The sequence below is a fragment of the Netta rufina genome (assembly GCF_964035555.1).
Source record: "Netta rufina genome assembly, chromosome: 4".
Taxonomy (NCBI): domain Eukaryota; kingdom Metazoa; phylum Chordata; class Aves; order Anseriformes; family Anatidae; genus Netta; species Netta rufina.
The window spans coordinates 48,090,641-48,108,015 of NC_140127.1; the positions used below are offsets into that span (position 1 = coordinate 48,090,641).

At 40.0% G+C, this 17,375-nt stretch overlaps 1 protein-coding gene across 2 annotated transcripts in view; it reads left to right on the forward strand.

Moving 5' to 3' along the window:
• DLC1 (DLC1 Rho GTPase activating protein) overlaps positions 1-17,375 on the forward strand; it is a gene marked incomplete at its 5' end in the record, with an annotated part of 213,844 nt that overhangs the window by 159,487 nt on the left and 36,982 nt on the right. The window contains one exon of one of the 2 annotated variants that reach the window (XM_084285869.1): positions 16,914-17,016. The exons of the other annotated variant lie outside the window; for it this stretch is intronic. Coding sequence (XP_084141995.1) covers positions 17,004-17,016 — 13 coding nt within the window. Of the gene's footprint in view, positions 1-16,913; positions 17,017-17,375 lie in introns of those variants that run through there. 2 annotated transcript variants of the gene reach the window in all.

Consider the following 17,375-nt stretch of genomic DNA (forward strand, 5'->3'; position numbering starts at 1 on the left):
TTGATGGTTTTTAGCAGTTCAGTTCCAAGAAAAAAAAAAAATTATTTGCAACTTCACTTAAATTTCTGCAATTTCTTTGCTGATTTATTCACATGAGACTGGCCCTGACAAATACTGTAGGGCTAAAGGAAGTAAAAGTGGTTCTCCCTGGAAACTTTACAGAAAAATCAAGTCATACACTGACTCCTTGAGCAAAATAACAGCTGCAAAAAGCAAATGACACAGACTTTTAAATGTTATTATTGCAAAATTATGAGGAAATAGTCATTTTATAATGTTTAATTATGTTCCATTAGGAGAAGGAAAAAAAAAAAAAAAAAGGCTATGCAGCATTTCAGATGTAATTACCTCAGTAAGGATTTTTTTGTGAGCATCAAAATGTCAACTATACATTCATAAACCTGTGATGAAGAACCAGTTTATCTCCGCTTAGTCATTAAAGATGGTGCACTATCTGTCTGTGTGAAGGAGATAAAATCAGTCAAAACAGATGAAATTGTTTGGCTGTCCCATGCTTGCAAAATGGAACAATTCCCATTTTCCTAATATTTGATACCTCTGATGTTGTTACTAAAAAAAATAAATCTACTTTTGCAGCCTCTGTTTCTCCCAGTTGGCATGAGTGAATGAGCAAAGGAAGTTTTTTGTGACTTTAAAGAGTTCTTCAACCAGACCCCAAATGAAGTCCCTTCTGTTTAATTTTCCTCCCAAGAAATATTATCATCAGGGAAGATTTGAAATCTGTATATCTTAGACAATCCTTATTTTATTGTCGAAGAAATCTTTGGCGTCAGACTACTTATGCAGGTATAAATGAAAGATGCAGCTCTTTCAGCTGCAGTCAGAGCAGTTATGTGGAAGTTGCTGAGACAAAACTCCAGCCTAAATTTGCAAACAGCAGCAAATACAGAAGGTGAAAAACTAAGTGGAGAAGGGAAAAGGGGAACAGGAAAAAGAAGGGAAATTTTCTGTTGATTTCAAACTGAACCAGGAGAGTTCTAGAAAATATAAAAAACTTTTTTTTTTCTCTCTCTAATTTCTCTTCCTGGTACCACTACTCCAAATAGATAACTAGCCTCATTTTGTTGTCTGAGAAAACTGAGCTCTAGGAATCTGAGTTCTGGATATTTAGCTTAATCTACATGGACCTCCAAAGCATTTGGAGGTTTACCCATCACTGAATGCCAGAAAATATGAAAGTGATCTGTCTTGGAGTACTTTGTGTTCCTGACAGGGAGTTCTGGGGACTCACTGTCTTATTGCATAATGTTGGACACAAGGAACAAAACATCTGTTAGCTGTGAATGCAAGCTGCAGATAACTGTAGTATTAAAATGACAAAGAAATACATATCCTTCAATACTTTACTTTGGTAAAGTGGTACAGAATGGTATAGCTATGCTGGCAAGATTATGTCTTTCATCAAGAACTTTAACTAACATAACCACAAAAGTTATTCCTAGACAAGAAGACTATGAATAAGGTGACAAGTGATAAGGTAAAAGTAAACCACATGGGATGCATACCTGAACACATACCATACACCAATGGCAAGTCTATACATCAAACGCAATCTGTATTTGCCTTCCTCTCCGAAACAACCCAGAACTTAAAATCTTTCATGGCATCCTAGAAATAACCAGTACATTTAAGGGCACCCTCAAAACACTGACTTTTGTTAGGAGCAATGTTCAGTAACTCAAGTGAGCTCTCCTCTCCAAGACAAGGAATATGCTCCCTTTTCTGGGCCTGTGTGTCCCTGGAAGTGTGGTACAAGTCTGATGACTGCCCAGGACCTTCCATCAATCTTGGGTCTTGTGCCAGGACTTTTTGATCTTTTTACTCCTGTGACAATTGAGCAAAAACAAGGCATAAGCCAGCTGTGTCCGGGAGACTTGTAGGGCACTGTGAGTGGTTCCTAAGGGTAAACCCCTAAAAAGGGGGGAAAGACTTCCAGGTTTTGTTCACAGTTTTCTCAGCCAGTTCAGAATGTAGCTGTGGAAATGCCTACATGGAAATGCCTATCGCCTCCATGTGTTTCAGTTTCTTTAACCATAAAGTGAAAGCTTATGCATTAAAATGACTGGGAGACTAAATATATTGTTTGCAGCATGCTTTGCAAACCTCAGCTGAAATGTATCACAGTAATGCAGATAAGTGTGTTTCTTCATACAGTTTTGTAGGCTCTGTGATAGTACTTTTGTAGACTCAGTAATAGTGCTGATAGAAATAGTGTTTTTCATTGTCTTTTGTAAATTCATAATTTACACTCAAATACAGAACTACTCTATTTTCCAATCTCAAGCTATAGCTATAAACCAAACTGGATTTTTTTAATTTTTATTTTATTTTTCCCAAGGAAAGCTGTAAAATACTTAGGTAGATTATAGCAGTTTGGTGGTTAATGATCTCTAAGAAATTACTGGCAGTAATTAAAAATGAATGCTTTCCTATATCATATAATCAGTAATCAGAAACTGCTGGGAAAAACAGTGGTGATGTGAAATCAGTCACCATAATGTGTTTTGACAAGTCTCCTCATTAAGAAAATAATTACCCAAACTACTAAGTATGTAGGAAAAAATATAACTTGCAAGTCTGGCAGATGATGAACACGTTCTTTCTATTTCTCATCATTTTTTTTCTGTGAAATGGAAGAATCTTCTGCAACATATCTGTAATTGCAGCTAAACCTCCAAAGGGAGGTATCCAAGACTAATTTCAAGTGCCAAAGCAAAACAGATAGTTGGCAATCAAAGCACACCCGCCCATAAAGAACATTTTGGTCAAAAGTAGGCAATTTCATTTTGACTTGAAGGCTTGCATCCCATCCTTAGCTCATCACAGATGGGTGCCTCATCACTCACAGCTGTCTGATGTTTCAGGCACAACAGGGAGTGATGAGATTGCATTGTTTGCTGATCAGTGTGACCTTGCTTTTGATGATATCTATTTCCTACCTTCACTTGCACAAAATACTGACCTAATTTCCAGTGTTATTCAGGATCCCCTTTTAAATCTGTAGTGGGAGATAATTTCTCACTTTCAGTACAGAATGAGTCTCTAACCCAGAGAAGATCGTCCATGTGGTTTAGAATTCCCTTGTTCCACTCTTTCACCTCTTCCTTCTTCCCCACATTATTCTTCACCTCTTGCCATCTTGAAAAATCAAAGGGTTTAAATGAGCAAATGAGCTTGGTTAATTTTGTCTTTGAGTCATCCATGGGATCAGGAATCAGTAAAATAGAGATCAATGCTAGTTAATAAAATAGAATTCAATATTAACTTGGAGCTGTTCATCTTCCAACTGTAGATGCTGTCAGTCATCTACAACCACCCTTAGCCAGTTTCATAAGGTCTTTTATGTGCACAGATGTGACGTTTCACCAGATCTGCCTCTTGTTTTCTTCTGCTAGCACCTGGTTCAACCATAAAAGCACACAGCAGCCCTATCCTCAAGCCATTATCTGATCTCCCATTCCTAGCAAATTCATATGTTAGTAAAGAAGGGCTGCACAACCTGCAACCCCAGAAACAAAATTTAAAAAGTAACGAATTGGAAGATAATAAGAACTGGTACAAACCAACCAAACAACCAAAAGCCTGAGGTTAAAAAAAAAAAAAAAAAAAAAAAAAAGCTGTTTCTAGCAAGATGAGATGTCCACGTCCAAGTGTGGAAAAAATATATTCCACCCAAGGCAATGATAGCTGACGGGTGGAGCATAAGCCTATGCCAGACCCTTGGGAAATGCATAGCAGTTCCTCTGATATGGATGGCCTCTGGCAGCCCCAAGGATATCCTGCTTGCTCTTGCTATGAGGGTTATGGTACTACACGCACATTTTAACACACTTTCCTACTGGCTTGGTAGGGGGAAAGAAGAAGGTTATAATCAGGGTGTGTCACTTGCCTGGCTTGCATTTAGACACTTTTCATATTGCCTATATTTAAAAGTGTTGATGGGTGACGAATTTGCTGAAGTTAGAGATGGAAGAGACCTATGGCATTATCCTTTCCATTCTCCCAGTGGTGCAGAACCATCTCTCTTGCTCATTTCCTAGCAACTTACCAGGTATCTTGTCCAAAAAGTGGTCCTTCCACTTTCTTTGTGGGTTTATGCCACGTTTGAGTGATTATCCCTTTCTAGGAAGTCAAAGTGAACTGAAATTGAACCAACCAAAACCTTTTCTTAGGGCTCAAAATAGTTCATTTGTTTTGTTTTTCTTTAATTTCCATGCATCTCTAATTTGCTGATATCTTCCAGGAGCAGAAATTCCAAATTTACTTCTGAAAAGAGTCTTTTCCTGGTCCACCAAAAGCAGAAGATCCAGGAAATCGCATGAGAAATGTGCATGTAGCTGTCAACATTATTTCCAGGATAGAAAATTAGAAGAAACTTCTTATAAGTTTTCAGAAAATTGAGTTGTTTCTCTAAACAGATTCTTCTCAATCTTATGCATGAAAATGATACTCTAAGTAGTCTTGTGTCTTTTGGAGTTAAATGTTACAAAGGGTTACTTTGACATTTTTATGGTCTGTTTTAATTAACTGAAGCAAAATCTGCTCTTCTGAATGATTCATTTATCCTATCAACCTTTCTATTTTTGTAAGATTAAATCAGGAAGTTCGCATTAAGCTTCCTTTCCTGGAATTCCAGTTGAACATTATTACCCTTTGTTTAGACTGCATCACTTATTCAGCTGATAAGGGCAGAGAATACTCCACTGGAGATACAAAGATTCAGCAATTTAGATCACTTAAGAAAAATTATGTATTTTTCAATAAATGATTATGGATCTACATGCTGCAGGGAGTTGCTAAAATTGACATTTTTTAAATCTGCAGGCACAAAACTGTACACTGTTACAAAGATATGTCTCAGGGAAGCATAGGTAATCTTCTTGGCCTTGACATTTGGAGGTATATTGTAGCTTTGCATCATGTAATTCTTATTACAATGCCAGCTTGATCATGATCTTAAACCTGAGCTGGAAGACAAAGGCATGAAAGGATCAAAAGACTAGGTTTTGATTCTAAGAGAATCATAGAATTTGAATTAGAATTTGAATTTGAATTAGATGATTGCAATGATCCTTAAAATCTATCAGTTAACAGTGATATAAAACTATACATACACTCGTTAATTTTGGATATATTTTTTGAAAGTACAGTGTACTATATATGACAGATATGTTTATACATAAACACATTGTCTGTCTGCATTCTTTGGACATTACATTTATTTTAGTCTGTAGTATGCTGGCTCTTCATCATATGTGTGAAAAAAGACTAGATTTACGATGTTTTTAGCTTCTTAGATCACTGCAATTAATTTTATTTACCTTCACTTGGAGATTTTTGTTTGTTTGTTTTGACTGGAACAAAATCTGGCCTTGCAAACAATGAAAAACCCATTTTAAGCTTATATCTGAATTCCTTCTTATGCTTGCACCAGAAGCAGCTAACACTGTGGATTCTGCTTCTCACATACTCCAGCTGAAGCCCAAATTCTTTTTTCCCATTATGTCCTTTAGTGACTGGATCTAATTTGTCTTCTAGCATGAACTAGACTTGTTAGTCTGCTCCCCTTTGCAGCCAAAGGTACCTGACATTACATTTACCTATTTACTCATGAGAGGGGGCACAAATCTATAGCCTTATGTAGGGGACAGATTTTTCAAGCAATCTGAGGTATATAGGTGGGCAGTGTGATTGGTATACATAAATTGACCCACCTCCCCAAATTTTAGATATATAGATCTTGATATATTTGTATGAGACAGACAGGCAGAAGATAGATAGGTATAGAGATCTTCATATATTTCCATATGTCTTTATTTTTATGTATTCACATATTTGTAAAGTGAAGCAAAATTAAATCTGCAGGAAATACTTCTCATCATCTCCAAGTCTGCCAATATTTAGTTCATTTGCATATTAGGTAGAATCTCCATAAATAAAAATACATTATAAAACAGTTAATTAATGTGGTTGCTTGTAGAAAACAACTCATTAAATTAGAAGGACATAAACCTAAAAGAGTTCATAAAATAACTTAGTGTCTAACCGTAATTATTGCAAGCAAAGATCAAAAGACAGGCTTATCAAAAGTGGAGACAGTTTATTTCCATCTTGGAACAAAGGACAAAAGACACAGTGTCTTGTCCTTTCCTTTGAGGTTTCTCTGTCTGCTCCTTTCCACTCCCTTTCCTGATAGGCTGCAATGTCTTGCTGGCTGATCTGTTGACTGAAACACAATAATCAATTCTGGGGAACATGTCAGCTACTTATTTTTATAACAGGAACAATGGAAATAGCATCACATTGTTAATAGAGGTAAAAGTGATTAAAAATACCCTCTTGAGTTTTCCTTTCTAGCTCCCATAGTCACAATGCGCTGGAAATGGTCCAGAACAAACTATGACAGTAGAGGCACACAATTTTACGGCAATCAGAGAACTTTTATTCATCTTTAGCCTGTGAAGGAATGCTTTTAAAATTGCTGCTGTATGAACCAAGGAAAACTAATGAGCCTTTTAATGCACACATTTATTTTTTAAGATTACTACTTCAAATCTAAAGCAAAATAGAGGAATTCATTTCTAAATCAATTTTCTTGTCTATATTTGATTCTTTACAGTCTATGTCTTACTACTACAAAGAAATCTGACTGAGAGCCAGATATTTGTTAATACTGCAAACTGCAGAGCCATGTTCACACCAAATCTGTAGCATCACATAGAGTTTGCATAGTAGTATGTTCTGAAAATGATACCAAGTAAGTAAGTTTTGAATGGAAAGGACACTTATATGTAACATCTTTACAAAAATACACTAAACTTGTGCAAAGAGAAAGTTGCGTAATATTTGCCCGACTAATAAATAAATAAATAAATAAATACTTTCACTAGAACAAAATTTCCAGAATTTTCAACAGGCACAGAAAATTTTGTTCGCTGTCCAACAAAGAAGCACTATTAAGCACACCAGTGCCAATATCACTAGTGTGTTTTTATTCCTTTAATTAAAAAGAAGAATTCCTCTGCTGATTTTGGGGTTATCATGTCCAGTATAAGCTTCTTGATATGAGGATGGCTAAGGCAAAGATAATTCAAATAGGTTAAACCTATTTCAGTGTTACAAAGATCAGATAAACAGTGCTTGGTGAACTCATTTGAGACAAGCCACTCATTCAGTGCCAAGTATTATTAGAAATTCATTTTCTTAGCTGACACATGGACTTTTCATGCAGAGAGACCATTATGAAAAGCCTTGCTGTTCTGAGAATCTGTACTTTGATTTCTGGCATTATCAGCCAGATCAGAAATAGTAGGTACAAGTGGCCAGAGGATAAAGCATCAGCTTTTCATTCTTGGGAAGCTGCTGTTAATAGGAGTATAAGAATTTCAAATGAAGTGTGGTTGAGATCACAAAAATAGTCTGTGAAAGAGCTTGAAAATCTATCATGAAAAAAAAATAAGGCCATGATCCTGTAGCATTTTTGTACTCAAATTTCTATATACCCTTCAACTCCAAAAGAGTTGCATACATGATTTTGTAGGAACAAGGTTTAAATTCCTTTTTATCCTAAAATAAGCAAAGCCCTTCTAATCAAGAAAAAAAAAGATCATGCAAGATGAGAAATACTATTTCAAGACAAGTAAACCAGCCCATCTTATTTTCTGAGCTTTCCATTATGTTGTGGATTTTTGTTATAGAGTAGCTATAAAATAGCAGGTAGCTCTCAAATGTCTTAGCATTATGCTCTATGTGCTCTGTCACAATTTCTACTAAAAAAACAATTGCTTTATAGAGTAATTCTAGCAAACATTCAGCAAGATGCTTGCAGACCATTCTCCTTCCTGTTTCTTTTACTACATCTGCTCCTATCAGAAGGTTCCAAGCATTGGCTATCAACTGGCTCCATGGAACAATTAAATTAAATGTTAGATTTGCATTAGCTGTACAATTGCAGACATGTTCACTTAATCTACCAGTGACCTCATGTCTCTCAGCCTTTTCTTACATTTCCCTTTTGAGTTCTAGTTTCCCAGTTGTTCCTAGGCATTACCTATATTCTTCTTTTGGCTTGTGTGCCTTTCCCTTTTCCTTCTTCAGGGAACATCTTCAACAGCCCTGGATCTAATGGTTCACCTGCTCTTCTCTTGCTTGGGAAAAGGAAGAGGAGATGAGGAAAAGAACTAAGGAGGGTTCTTCCACCTTCTGTAATTGCTATAGTAACAGCCAGCTATGAGGAGTGAAAGAAGACAAAGAGAGAAAGAGAAGGAAAATAAATGGAAGACATGAAGAAACTGGGAAAGAAATACCCAGCACAGGTGCTACAGGCATAAAGATGAGAAGCTCTTATTATTTCAGGTGCACAGCTCTTTACATGGCTTAGGGGAAAAAGGTATTAGCAGAACAAACAGCTGGAAGCCACGCTGCCCTTTGGAAACAGATTGAGCACCCTAGGATCCTAGGTTAGCTAGAAGCCTGCCCTGGTGGGCAATATCTTGCTACTTCAGAAGTAAAGCTGCAGATGAATTATCCTTGTTCTCATTCTGCACACTAGGCAGGAAGTTTCCCAAATCTCATGATGAAGTCAGTCAACTTCCTGAAAAGCAATAGAAATAGCAATAGCAGATAAGCAACTGAACTCTTCAGATAGCTCTCCAATATAGCGCTGAACAGCAGACTGGAGGTTTGACTGAGTTTTTATATATTGGCAATAACATAAAATTCATGTCTTTCATATAAAAACAGAAAGTTTGAAAAATGTGTGTTTAAAACGTCTTATTTTCAAGGTATAGACTATGATTTGGGATACTTGGCTTCTATTGTTTTTGACACGTGGGATTCACAGTATCCAAATGTTACATGTACCTTAAGCAAAGTGGGTTATGGCTTTTATTTCCAAGCAGTTTCTAAAGAATCCTATTCATCAGCTGAGAAATTCCATATTCTAACCTTCAGTTTTCAGGATGTTTCAGAATGTTTATTGTTATCTTGGGGAGCTTTTTCTTAGTGCTGTCACTGATTTACATTATGGAGCTGAGAGGCAAGCGTGTGGTTTCTTAGAGCTCAGGTAATTAAGTTTGTAAGGTCAATATGACATGCATGACAGATTCTAACGAGCTATGGGTAAATCAGATGGAAAGTTCTGCATATACACCTTTCAAGTCATTGTTTATACTTCCTGACTAAAAATCAGATGCCAGAAGCACTGTTAATCTTGAGGTTTAATAGACCTTCTGTATCTGGAAAAAATAAAGATTCCTCAGCAAAGAAAATAGACACTATTTCTGTACTCTAATGCTGCTCACAAGAAACATAATTCTACTGAGTGATGCAAAGGCTCTTGTTTCAAAGGAGAGAAAGTCCTGGTTTGAGCATGAAAGGTGCAGAATGCCCTATCACTGTTAATCACTTGCCCCATTGATCCTAGCACAGGTATGCCCCCAGCTGCCCTGAACTCTCTGAAGCTGTGATCAAACAAAAAGCAGGTTAGCTGAATCAGATGTCTTCCTTTCCTGTGTTACTTTTCTCAGAAGAGATCCTTCTCATTTTAGAAGTACGAGACCAGAAAACAGCCATACGCATGTTGGCACCACATCCTATAAATAATGCTGTTCATACATTTAGCTGGGGCCCATGAAAAAATAATTAGGTTCTTTTATCGATTAAATGCTGACCAGAACTCACCCACTATGTTTCATGCTATGTATCATATATGTTAATAATTCTTCAGTAAAACTGTCAGAAACAAAAGATTCAAAGAATCCAATGGCATAAAGGTTTGAAAAACATCAGGGCTGTGTCTGTTCTCTGTATGCAATTTGTCAGATCCCCACAGACCACATCACATTTGCAAGACAGCTAGACACTTGGTGGTGGTGGAGGGAGAAGGGGTTCCTTCAGGGTGCCTTTGTAGATATATTAATGGTGTTAGATAAAATTGTGAACAGTTGGCTATAGTATGAGTAAGCCTGTTATCTGGAAGCCAAATCTGCAATATTCTGGAATTAATTTTGTTTTACAGAGTTACAAGGTCAGATTCTTGGTTCTTGCAAATTATTGTCCAAATACAGGCTTCTGAAATGTTCATCTACACCACCAGAGAATTTGCTTCATTGCAGTTTGGGTTTAAAATAATAGAAAGTGAGTGAAGGGTTTGCTCTGCTGCTTTAGTGAACCAACTATTGTAACATTTAAAAAACAGTCAGGGGAGCTCAATTTGTCAGGTGTACTAGACAAAGAAGAAAAGTATTCTCCAGTCACTACTGCTTGTGTTTACATTTTGAAGTCTGATGAAAAAAGTGGCATTTCAGAATATGAGAGGATGCTCTCAAGATTTCCCCCCCCCCCCCAACTCAGAGTTTAGATATTTAAAAACTACTCTGGACTAGGGTTAGATAGAACAGATTTGCTCTCTCAGGAGCAAACTCATTTACCATGTCTCTTTGTAAAATGATATCAAGGCAAAACTAAAACCTCAGAAAAAAGTGAGCTAAAAGAGGTAGCTTGTCATGAGGTGACAGTGCTGAAATATTAAAGCAAACCAACCGCTTTGCATGTTTCTTTTTCTTGTGGTCATGTAACAGAATATGCATCTTTGTTTTTAAAACATGCAAGCTCCTATTAACCTGTCAGTCACTTCTGTGCATCATATCGTGTTCACAAATGGTACCGTACTCTCACTCTGTAACACACTGGCATAGAAAGAGAAATGTGGCATGGAGAAGGAGGAATAAGCATTTTTTCAGCTGAACTGGCCATCCATTTAGAATTTATAATCTTAAATTCTGGAGTGAAGAATGAACACCCCAACAATTCTGTTACTCTTCCTAATCCCTGCCAGGTCTCCAGTCTGTTGACGAAGGCCAAACAGCCACTTCTTTCTGTCTGACCCTCTCCCCTTGCTATTGCTGGCTCTCATTCAAGTCAGGATCACATTCATCTGGGTAATATACACCTAATAAATCTTGTCCAACTCAGTTTGTTCTTACTGGCAAGACAGCTAGCTTCCCCCTCCACTTCTCTCGTCTTTCCTCAGACATCATTATGGGTGTTGACACTCCAGAGAGTTACTTAAGGTGCCCTTAAGTAACCGTCTGCATGTGTGCATCTACCTCACCTCCCACTACAACGCAAGGTAATTGCTGCTGTAAGCTGTTTTTCAGTTACAATAAGCAAGAACATGGGCACGGACAATGAAAGAAGCAGTCAAACCGGCAATCTGCAAGAGCATTTTTATTAAGCACAGTATCAGCATAATAATCTCAGTACAGCGCTTTCCATTGTACATTTTAAGGGCTTTGCAAAAGAAGCACGTATTATGCTCCCAATTTATCTGTGGGAAAAATGAGGTATGAGAAAGGGAACAGATAGACCAAGGTTGCCCAATAAGTTAAAAGAGACAAGACTGCAGATGCTATGAGTCTCAGTCCAGCGGTCTGTCACAAACAGGGCTGAGAAGGATTACGATCTGTCCTGACTTACACCAGGCCTGACTTTGTTCACCGGGCATCTTAACATGTGTTTTCCCTCTTGCTTTCTCTGTAGCTTCACATTACATTAACAATAGCTACTCTCCAGGCTATAGTATCAAGCCAGTACCTCCCCTGATGAACACTGAGGTGCAATTAGGCATCACAGTGTATGTGTTCCAGTTGCCATAGTTATCGTGCTTTATTGAGTCATGGGTTTAAAATGATTTCCTGAGTCCTGGAGATTCCCCAAGGCTAAAACAGCAGCAGTCTTTCACATAATGGGTCAACTGGTCCAGGTGGTTGCATGTGCCTATTTCCTCAAGAGGAAATAAGTTTAATGAATATAGAGTTCATTTAACTAAAAAGCCTTGGATCACACAAGATGGAAGATGGAAGTAAGAAAAACATTGTTTCTGAAAGGAATTTTTCAATTGTTCATAATGTTTTTAGATACTGTGAACTAAAAGAAAACTTTTTTTTTTTTTTTTTCTTCCCTTCTGCTCCTTTTAGCCCCAGCAGGGCACTGTGTGGCTGACATGATCTGTTCAGGGGACCCTGCTGAAAAGACTAGCATCTCATATGCATTATAACAACACAGCTGCTTCATAGACCGTTTTTTAACCACTGTTTTGACATATTTAAGGCAGCAGTCTTTCAGTTTTCACTTACCTTAGTGGACAATTTGCATCTCACATCTTGTTTTAGTGGAGGGTATTGTTGCCTGTCTGTGAAAGCTGACCTTTTTTTTCATCAGACTGGATGTCATGCATGAACACAGTGAGGTAGAAAAAAATGCATCTTACCATTGAAGTGCCTTTGACACCAGTGGTTTTAAAGGTGGAAGGTAAAGTCTGTTTACTTAAAAAACGAAGAGGGGAGAGCTGGTTAGTTTATTAATGATATAGCTGCTGTCACAGGAACATGAAGAGTGAAAATAAGAGCTTTGGTCTGAAATAAACATGTCTCAGGCAACACAAGGCTGAGGTATATAACCTGTCTCCATCATCAAACCGTTCATCTTTTGATCATTATTTAATATTTATGTTGAGTAAAAGTATCCCTTTGCACTGTCTCGCTCTCCCAGCTGACTGCACAGAGTGACTTGTATGCACAGAGGAGGAGCAGGCTGGGGACCCAGGCATGGTCTCTGCCATTCGACTGACACGCGGAGAGGGAAGGGTCACAGATGACTCCTGGTGTCACAGAGCCACAAGGTCACCAAGGCAGCTCCCACATCATAGGCCTAAGGCTGGTGCCTTGCCAGAGTGAAAAATTTGTTACAGCTTTCTCTAACCAATTGTGTCAGACCTACACACCCATTAGGTCTTGCTGACACGACCATTTCCACCACATAGATGCAGAGGTGGCCTGAAATTGGGATTTCAGCCCTTAGGTTTTAGTCCTGATAACTTCAAGTTCATCAGTGATTGATTATGAATGCTATCTTTATTAGCAAATTAACGGGTTTGTACTTTTAAGCTAATCAATGTATCTTTAACTGAAGGGAAGGCAACCTCGTAAACAGTAGAAAATTCTTCAACCTTCAAAAAATAAATCATCACCAGTGAAAATGTCTTAAAAACAATATAGAAAAGACATCCTAGATCTCTACTCATTTCTGTAAGCCTGCAGTGTTCCATGTACACTAAGGAGCTGACCCTCTTTTTGAAAGGAAGTGAAAGTATTTATTTTCTTTCCTCCTCATTTTTAAGTTTATCTGTATTTATACATTATCAAATTATGTCTCTTTGTCAAACTACGTCATCACTGTAATTTTTATTTCTTATCCTTTTGTGCATCCATATAACAGAGCCTTTCTCAAGTACAGCGTGGACCTGCTGATTTCATTTGCAGCCTGAACTGTTGAACTCATGGTGTTTGAGGGCATTAAAAGCAGGCAGAAATATGGAGCACAGTGATCCCTCCTTTAAAAATAGTCAGGTACATGCATCAGAAAGATTAAGGCAAGGCTACTTCTTTATTATTATTATTTACTTGTAAAATAAAGGAAAAAAATACCCAAAGTGTTTTTTGTTTTTGTTTGCTTGTTTGTTTTTCCTGGGATCGAACATAAGTAACAACTCCCCATACATGATGAGGTGGGAATATTTCTAAAAGTAGTTATTTCTAGGTGAAGATTTCTAAAACAGAGAGCCTGTCAATTACAGGCAGCAGAGCAACACGTATATTTATGCAGTATGCACTTTGCTGTGTAATTTGTTAAAAAGTGCCATGGAAAGATACTTTCTTTTATTTTGTGATTCTCTTGTATGTAAAACAATAGCTTTCCTCCCCTGAAAGCCAGGAGCACGTAATACTGCTTATCTCTGAGAAGTGATAGTGCAAACACTCTTTGTCGAGAGGCTCGAACAATTACAGACTCCTTTAAATAATTACTTTTCAGTAAAGTCAAGTGCTAGAAATGCAAACTTAATTATTTCCCTGACAATGGTTGGAACAGGGAGGTCCTTGGGACTGGGGAAATGCTACATACAAAAACCCCAACCAACAGTGAGTCCAAGCCCAGAGCCAGAGGCCTGGAAACTCAAGCTGAAACAGCCCTATAATCTATCATGCTGCTGTGAAGAGGATATTAATACCAGCGTGTAGAGTGGCCATCACGGGTCTGACAATCCTGCGTTTGTATGAGCAGGTCAGTTGACTAATTGTGAGCGGGATGTCTCTGTGTACTGCGCTGTTCAGACACAAAAGGATGACAAGGGTACAGTTAACTATTAAGGCATTCGGGCCTTGGAGGGAAAAGAGAGGACAATCAAGCCCTTATTACAAGATGCTGTCCTGCGATTCGCTCCCTTATGCAGTTACAACAGAAGGAGAATTCACCTTTTAAAGTGAATAATTGTGCCTGTCGGGCAAGCCTTTACAATTACTTTACCATCCAGCGAGAGCTCATTGATTGCATTAAGGATAACAGTGCTCCAGAGAAACAATCCTCTTAGGCAGACTGCTTATAAAATCCCATGTCTCTGTCAGGCAGCTGCCTGCTTGTTGAATAGCCAGAGAGTTAAAGAAATAAAAATATTAACGGCCAAAGCTCTGCTGATTTCACAACACTCTTTAAAGCTGAATGAGTGATTAGGGTGGTTGTTGCCTGCTAAACACCCATGCCTCAGGTGGAATGCTTCTCGGAGCACGTTTTACTGCTAATGCCGGACTGGTGCCTTGCTTTTCAGCTCTGAAAATACGCCTGCTTAAGCAGCCCTATAGAATTCCGAGTTAAAATGCAAGCCAGAGAGACTGCATGTCTTCCAGGGTTGATAACAACCTAGAATCAAAGCCTTTCTCCTTCAGATTACCAGCAAGCATCTAATCCAGGTCAGTGATAATCCTCCGGCATCTATTTAGCGATGATCCCAGCAGACAGACTGCTCCATCACAGAAGTCACTGGCTCTGACATTGCTGTAAGCATCCACAAAGACCAAATGAGGATGGAGATTCCCCTTTTGCTGTGGGAGCTGATTAGCTTTGCAAGCGGGACAGGAGGGCTGAACCAAAGCACAAAGCATTTTATCATCATTATCATTCATTTGCTATTTTACAAAGCTGTGGAGGTGAGACTGATAACCCTTGGTTGAACTACTGAGAGCTTCCCAACTTCTGTGTCTCTGCCACATCTGCCCTGTCTTCATGATCTCTGTGCTCACCCCATTCAGAATCATCAAACAAAAACTCTCCAGCTTCAAATTCTTGTTTTGCCTCCATCACACAACCCTCTCACTTCGTATTTTCCTTCACTGCCACGCACGCCTCCTCCTCTCATTCCTAGCTGTTTTCAGTTTCCAGTTTTCTTTCACACTGCCTAGTCCTCCAGGCCCTTCCCATTTTATGTATGTATCTATCTATCTATATATTTGTATGTATATATTTTACAAAGTAAAAGTCCATTCCTTCCTTCTTCAAAAGCTTCCTGCAGGTCCTGAACAAAACCTTCCTATACAGAGAGGCAGGCTTGGTCCAGGAAGTGGTCTAGGCAGTCAGTGTTTACAATAATAAACCCTGCTTTTTACCAAGCGTATTAACTTGACATACTGTGGGCTTCTGGTTCCAGCATTATCACTGTGATGGAAACACCTTAACACCACCAGCACGCTTTCCCACTTTTTTGGACAGTTTGGTTTTGTTCTGTTATTTTTTTTCTTCCTTTTGAGAATGATTATTGGAGTTACAGATTTTTTATTTTTTTTTCTGGAATTCAGACCATGAAAAATCCCACACAATTCGCAACCAGCCTTTGCCATCTCTTGTCATGACTATTCTGTCACTTCCTAGTCTACCAAGTGCCTAAAAGTAGAGACAATGCAGACAGAAAGCCAATTAAGCTGGGATTACCTTGTCTGTTCAACAGCTGGGTCTTAGCGTGTGTCTGCCTTCCTGTGTTAGAGTAAAGAATTCACATTTTATGGGTCTGACCTACCATGTCAACATCTAACCTATTGCCTTACAAGAAGCACTGAAAAATGCAGGTAAACCTGACGATGCCAAAAAGAGCTGGAGTGAGTCGAGATATGAAGAGGTAATTGATTAAGCGGGTAACGTGTACAGCCAAGCTTGAAGATATAGTACAGCTCCGTCCTCTTCTGGGCTATTAAAGTAAATTAATGACCTGGAGCTGTGTAGGGGTTTCCAGAAACAACACTGTAATAGCCAACTGGCCACAGTTTGCAGCCTATAGAAGGGGAGATGTTTATTCTTCAGCAAATTGCCTGCTCAGGCACCACACTATATATACTCTATATCTGACAGATCATAGCGCAGAAACAACAACCGAAACTTAAAATAACAACAGCGAGTCTAAAATATGAGGCTGTCTTGGAAGAAAACGAACCAATCGTAATCTTTGATGGGTCCCAGCTCTTTCCAAAATCTCCCCGTACTCTTTTCCACGCTGACAGTTTGGCGGCTGCTCAAAAGGCTCTGTGCGGACCCGGTGCCGTTTTCAAGCCCTGAGCATCAGTCAAGGAATAAGCATTTGAATGATCTTCAGGAAACATACAGGGGGGTTAAATATAAACATACAGGGTTTGGGAGTGTGTGCAGGGATATGAAGACAGCCAAGCAGTGCCTATCTGCACGCCATGCCTATGGTCATGCCGCAGTCTACATAGGGAAAACCCTTGTGGGTTTCCAAAGTGAAGGCTTTGGTCTTTTTCCAAGGTCTTAAGTGAGGTTTTGGTGCTGTGCAGGCATTTTTGGCCACCCCACAAGGCCACCCCGGTGGCTGGCGGCCTCAAAGCGTCCCCAGGTGGGGTTGGCACTCCGGGGCCGGGGCGGGACGGGGGCCTCGGGGCGGGTCCTCCCGGCGGCGGGGGCGGCCGAAGGGGGCCGGCCGGGGGCGGTGGCGGTGGCGGTGCGGTGGTGGCGGTGCGGTGGTGGCAGTGTGGTGGTGGCCGGTGGCAGTGCGGTGGTGGCAGTGGCGGTGCCAGCTGCGAGCCGCCGCCGCGGAGGCAGGCAGCGAGGGAGGCCGGCGCCCCGCGGAGGCTGGGCGGGAGACCATGATCCTCACGCGTAAGCTCCGCCGAGGGGTGGCTTTGGGGAATTTGGGGTCGGGATAGGGGAGGACGGGGAGGCGCGGGGGTCCCTGATCCTGGCAGCACCGAGGGGAGGCTGGCTGGGCTCGGTGCGGGGCGGCAGCCCCAGTTGGGACGGCGCAGCCCCCGGGGTGCTGAGGAGCCTCGGTGAAGGCAGCCGCTGTCCCCTCCGTGCATCCCCTCGGCCACGCTTCTCCCTTCTCTCTCTTTTTATTTATTTTATTTTTTCTCCTTCCCGGGAGTGGGAGCCGCCGCGTTGGCGGTGAAGCGGGGCGCAAGGAGCCCGACGGCCCCCAAAGCCCCCCGGGCTCCGGTCGGGGTCCCCCCTGCCCAAGT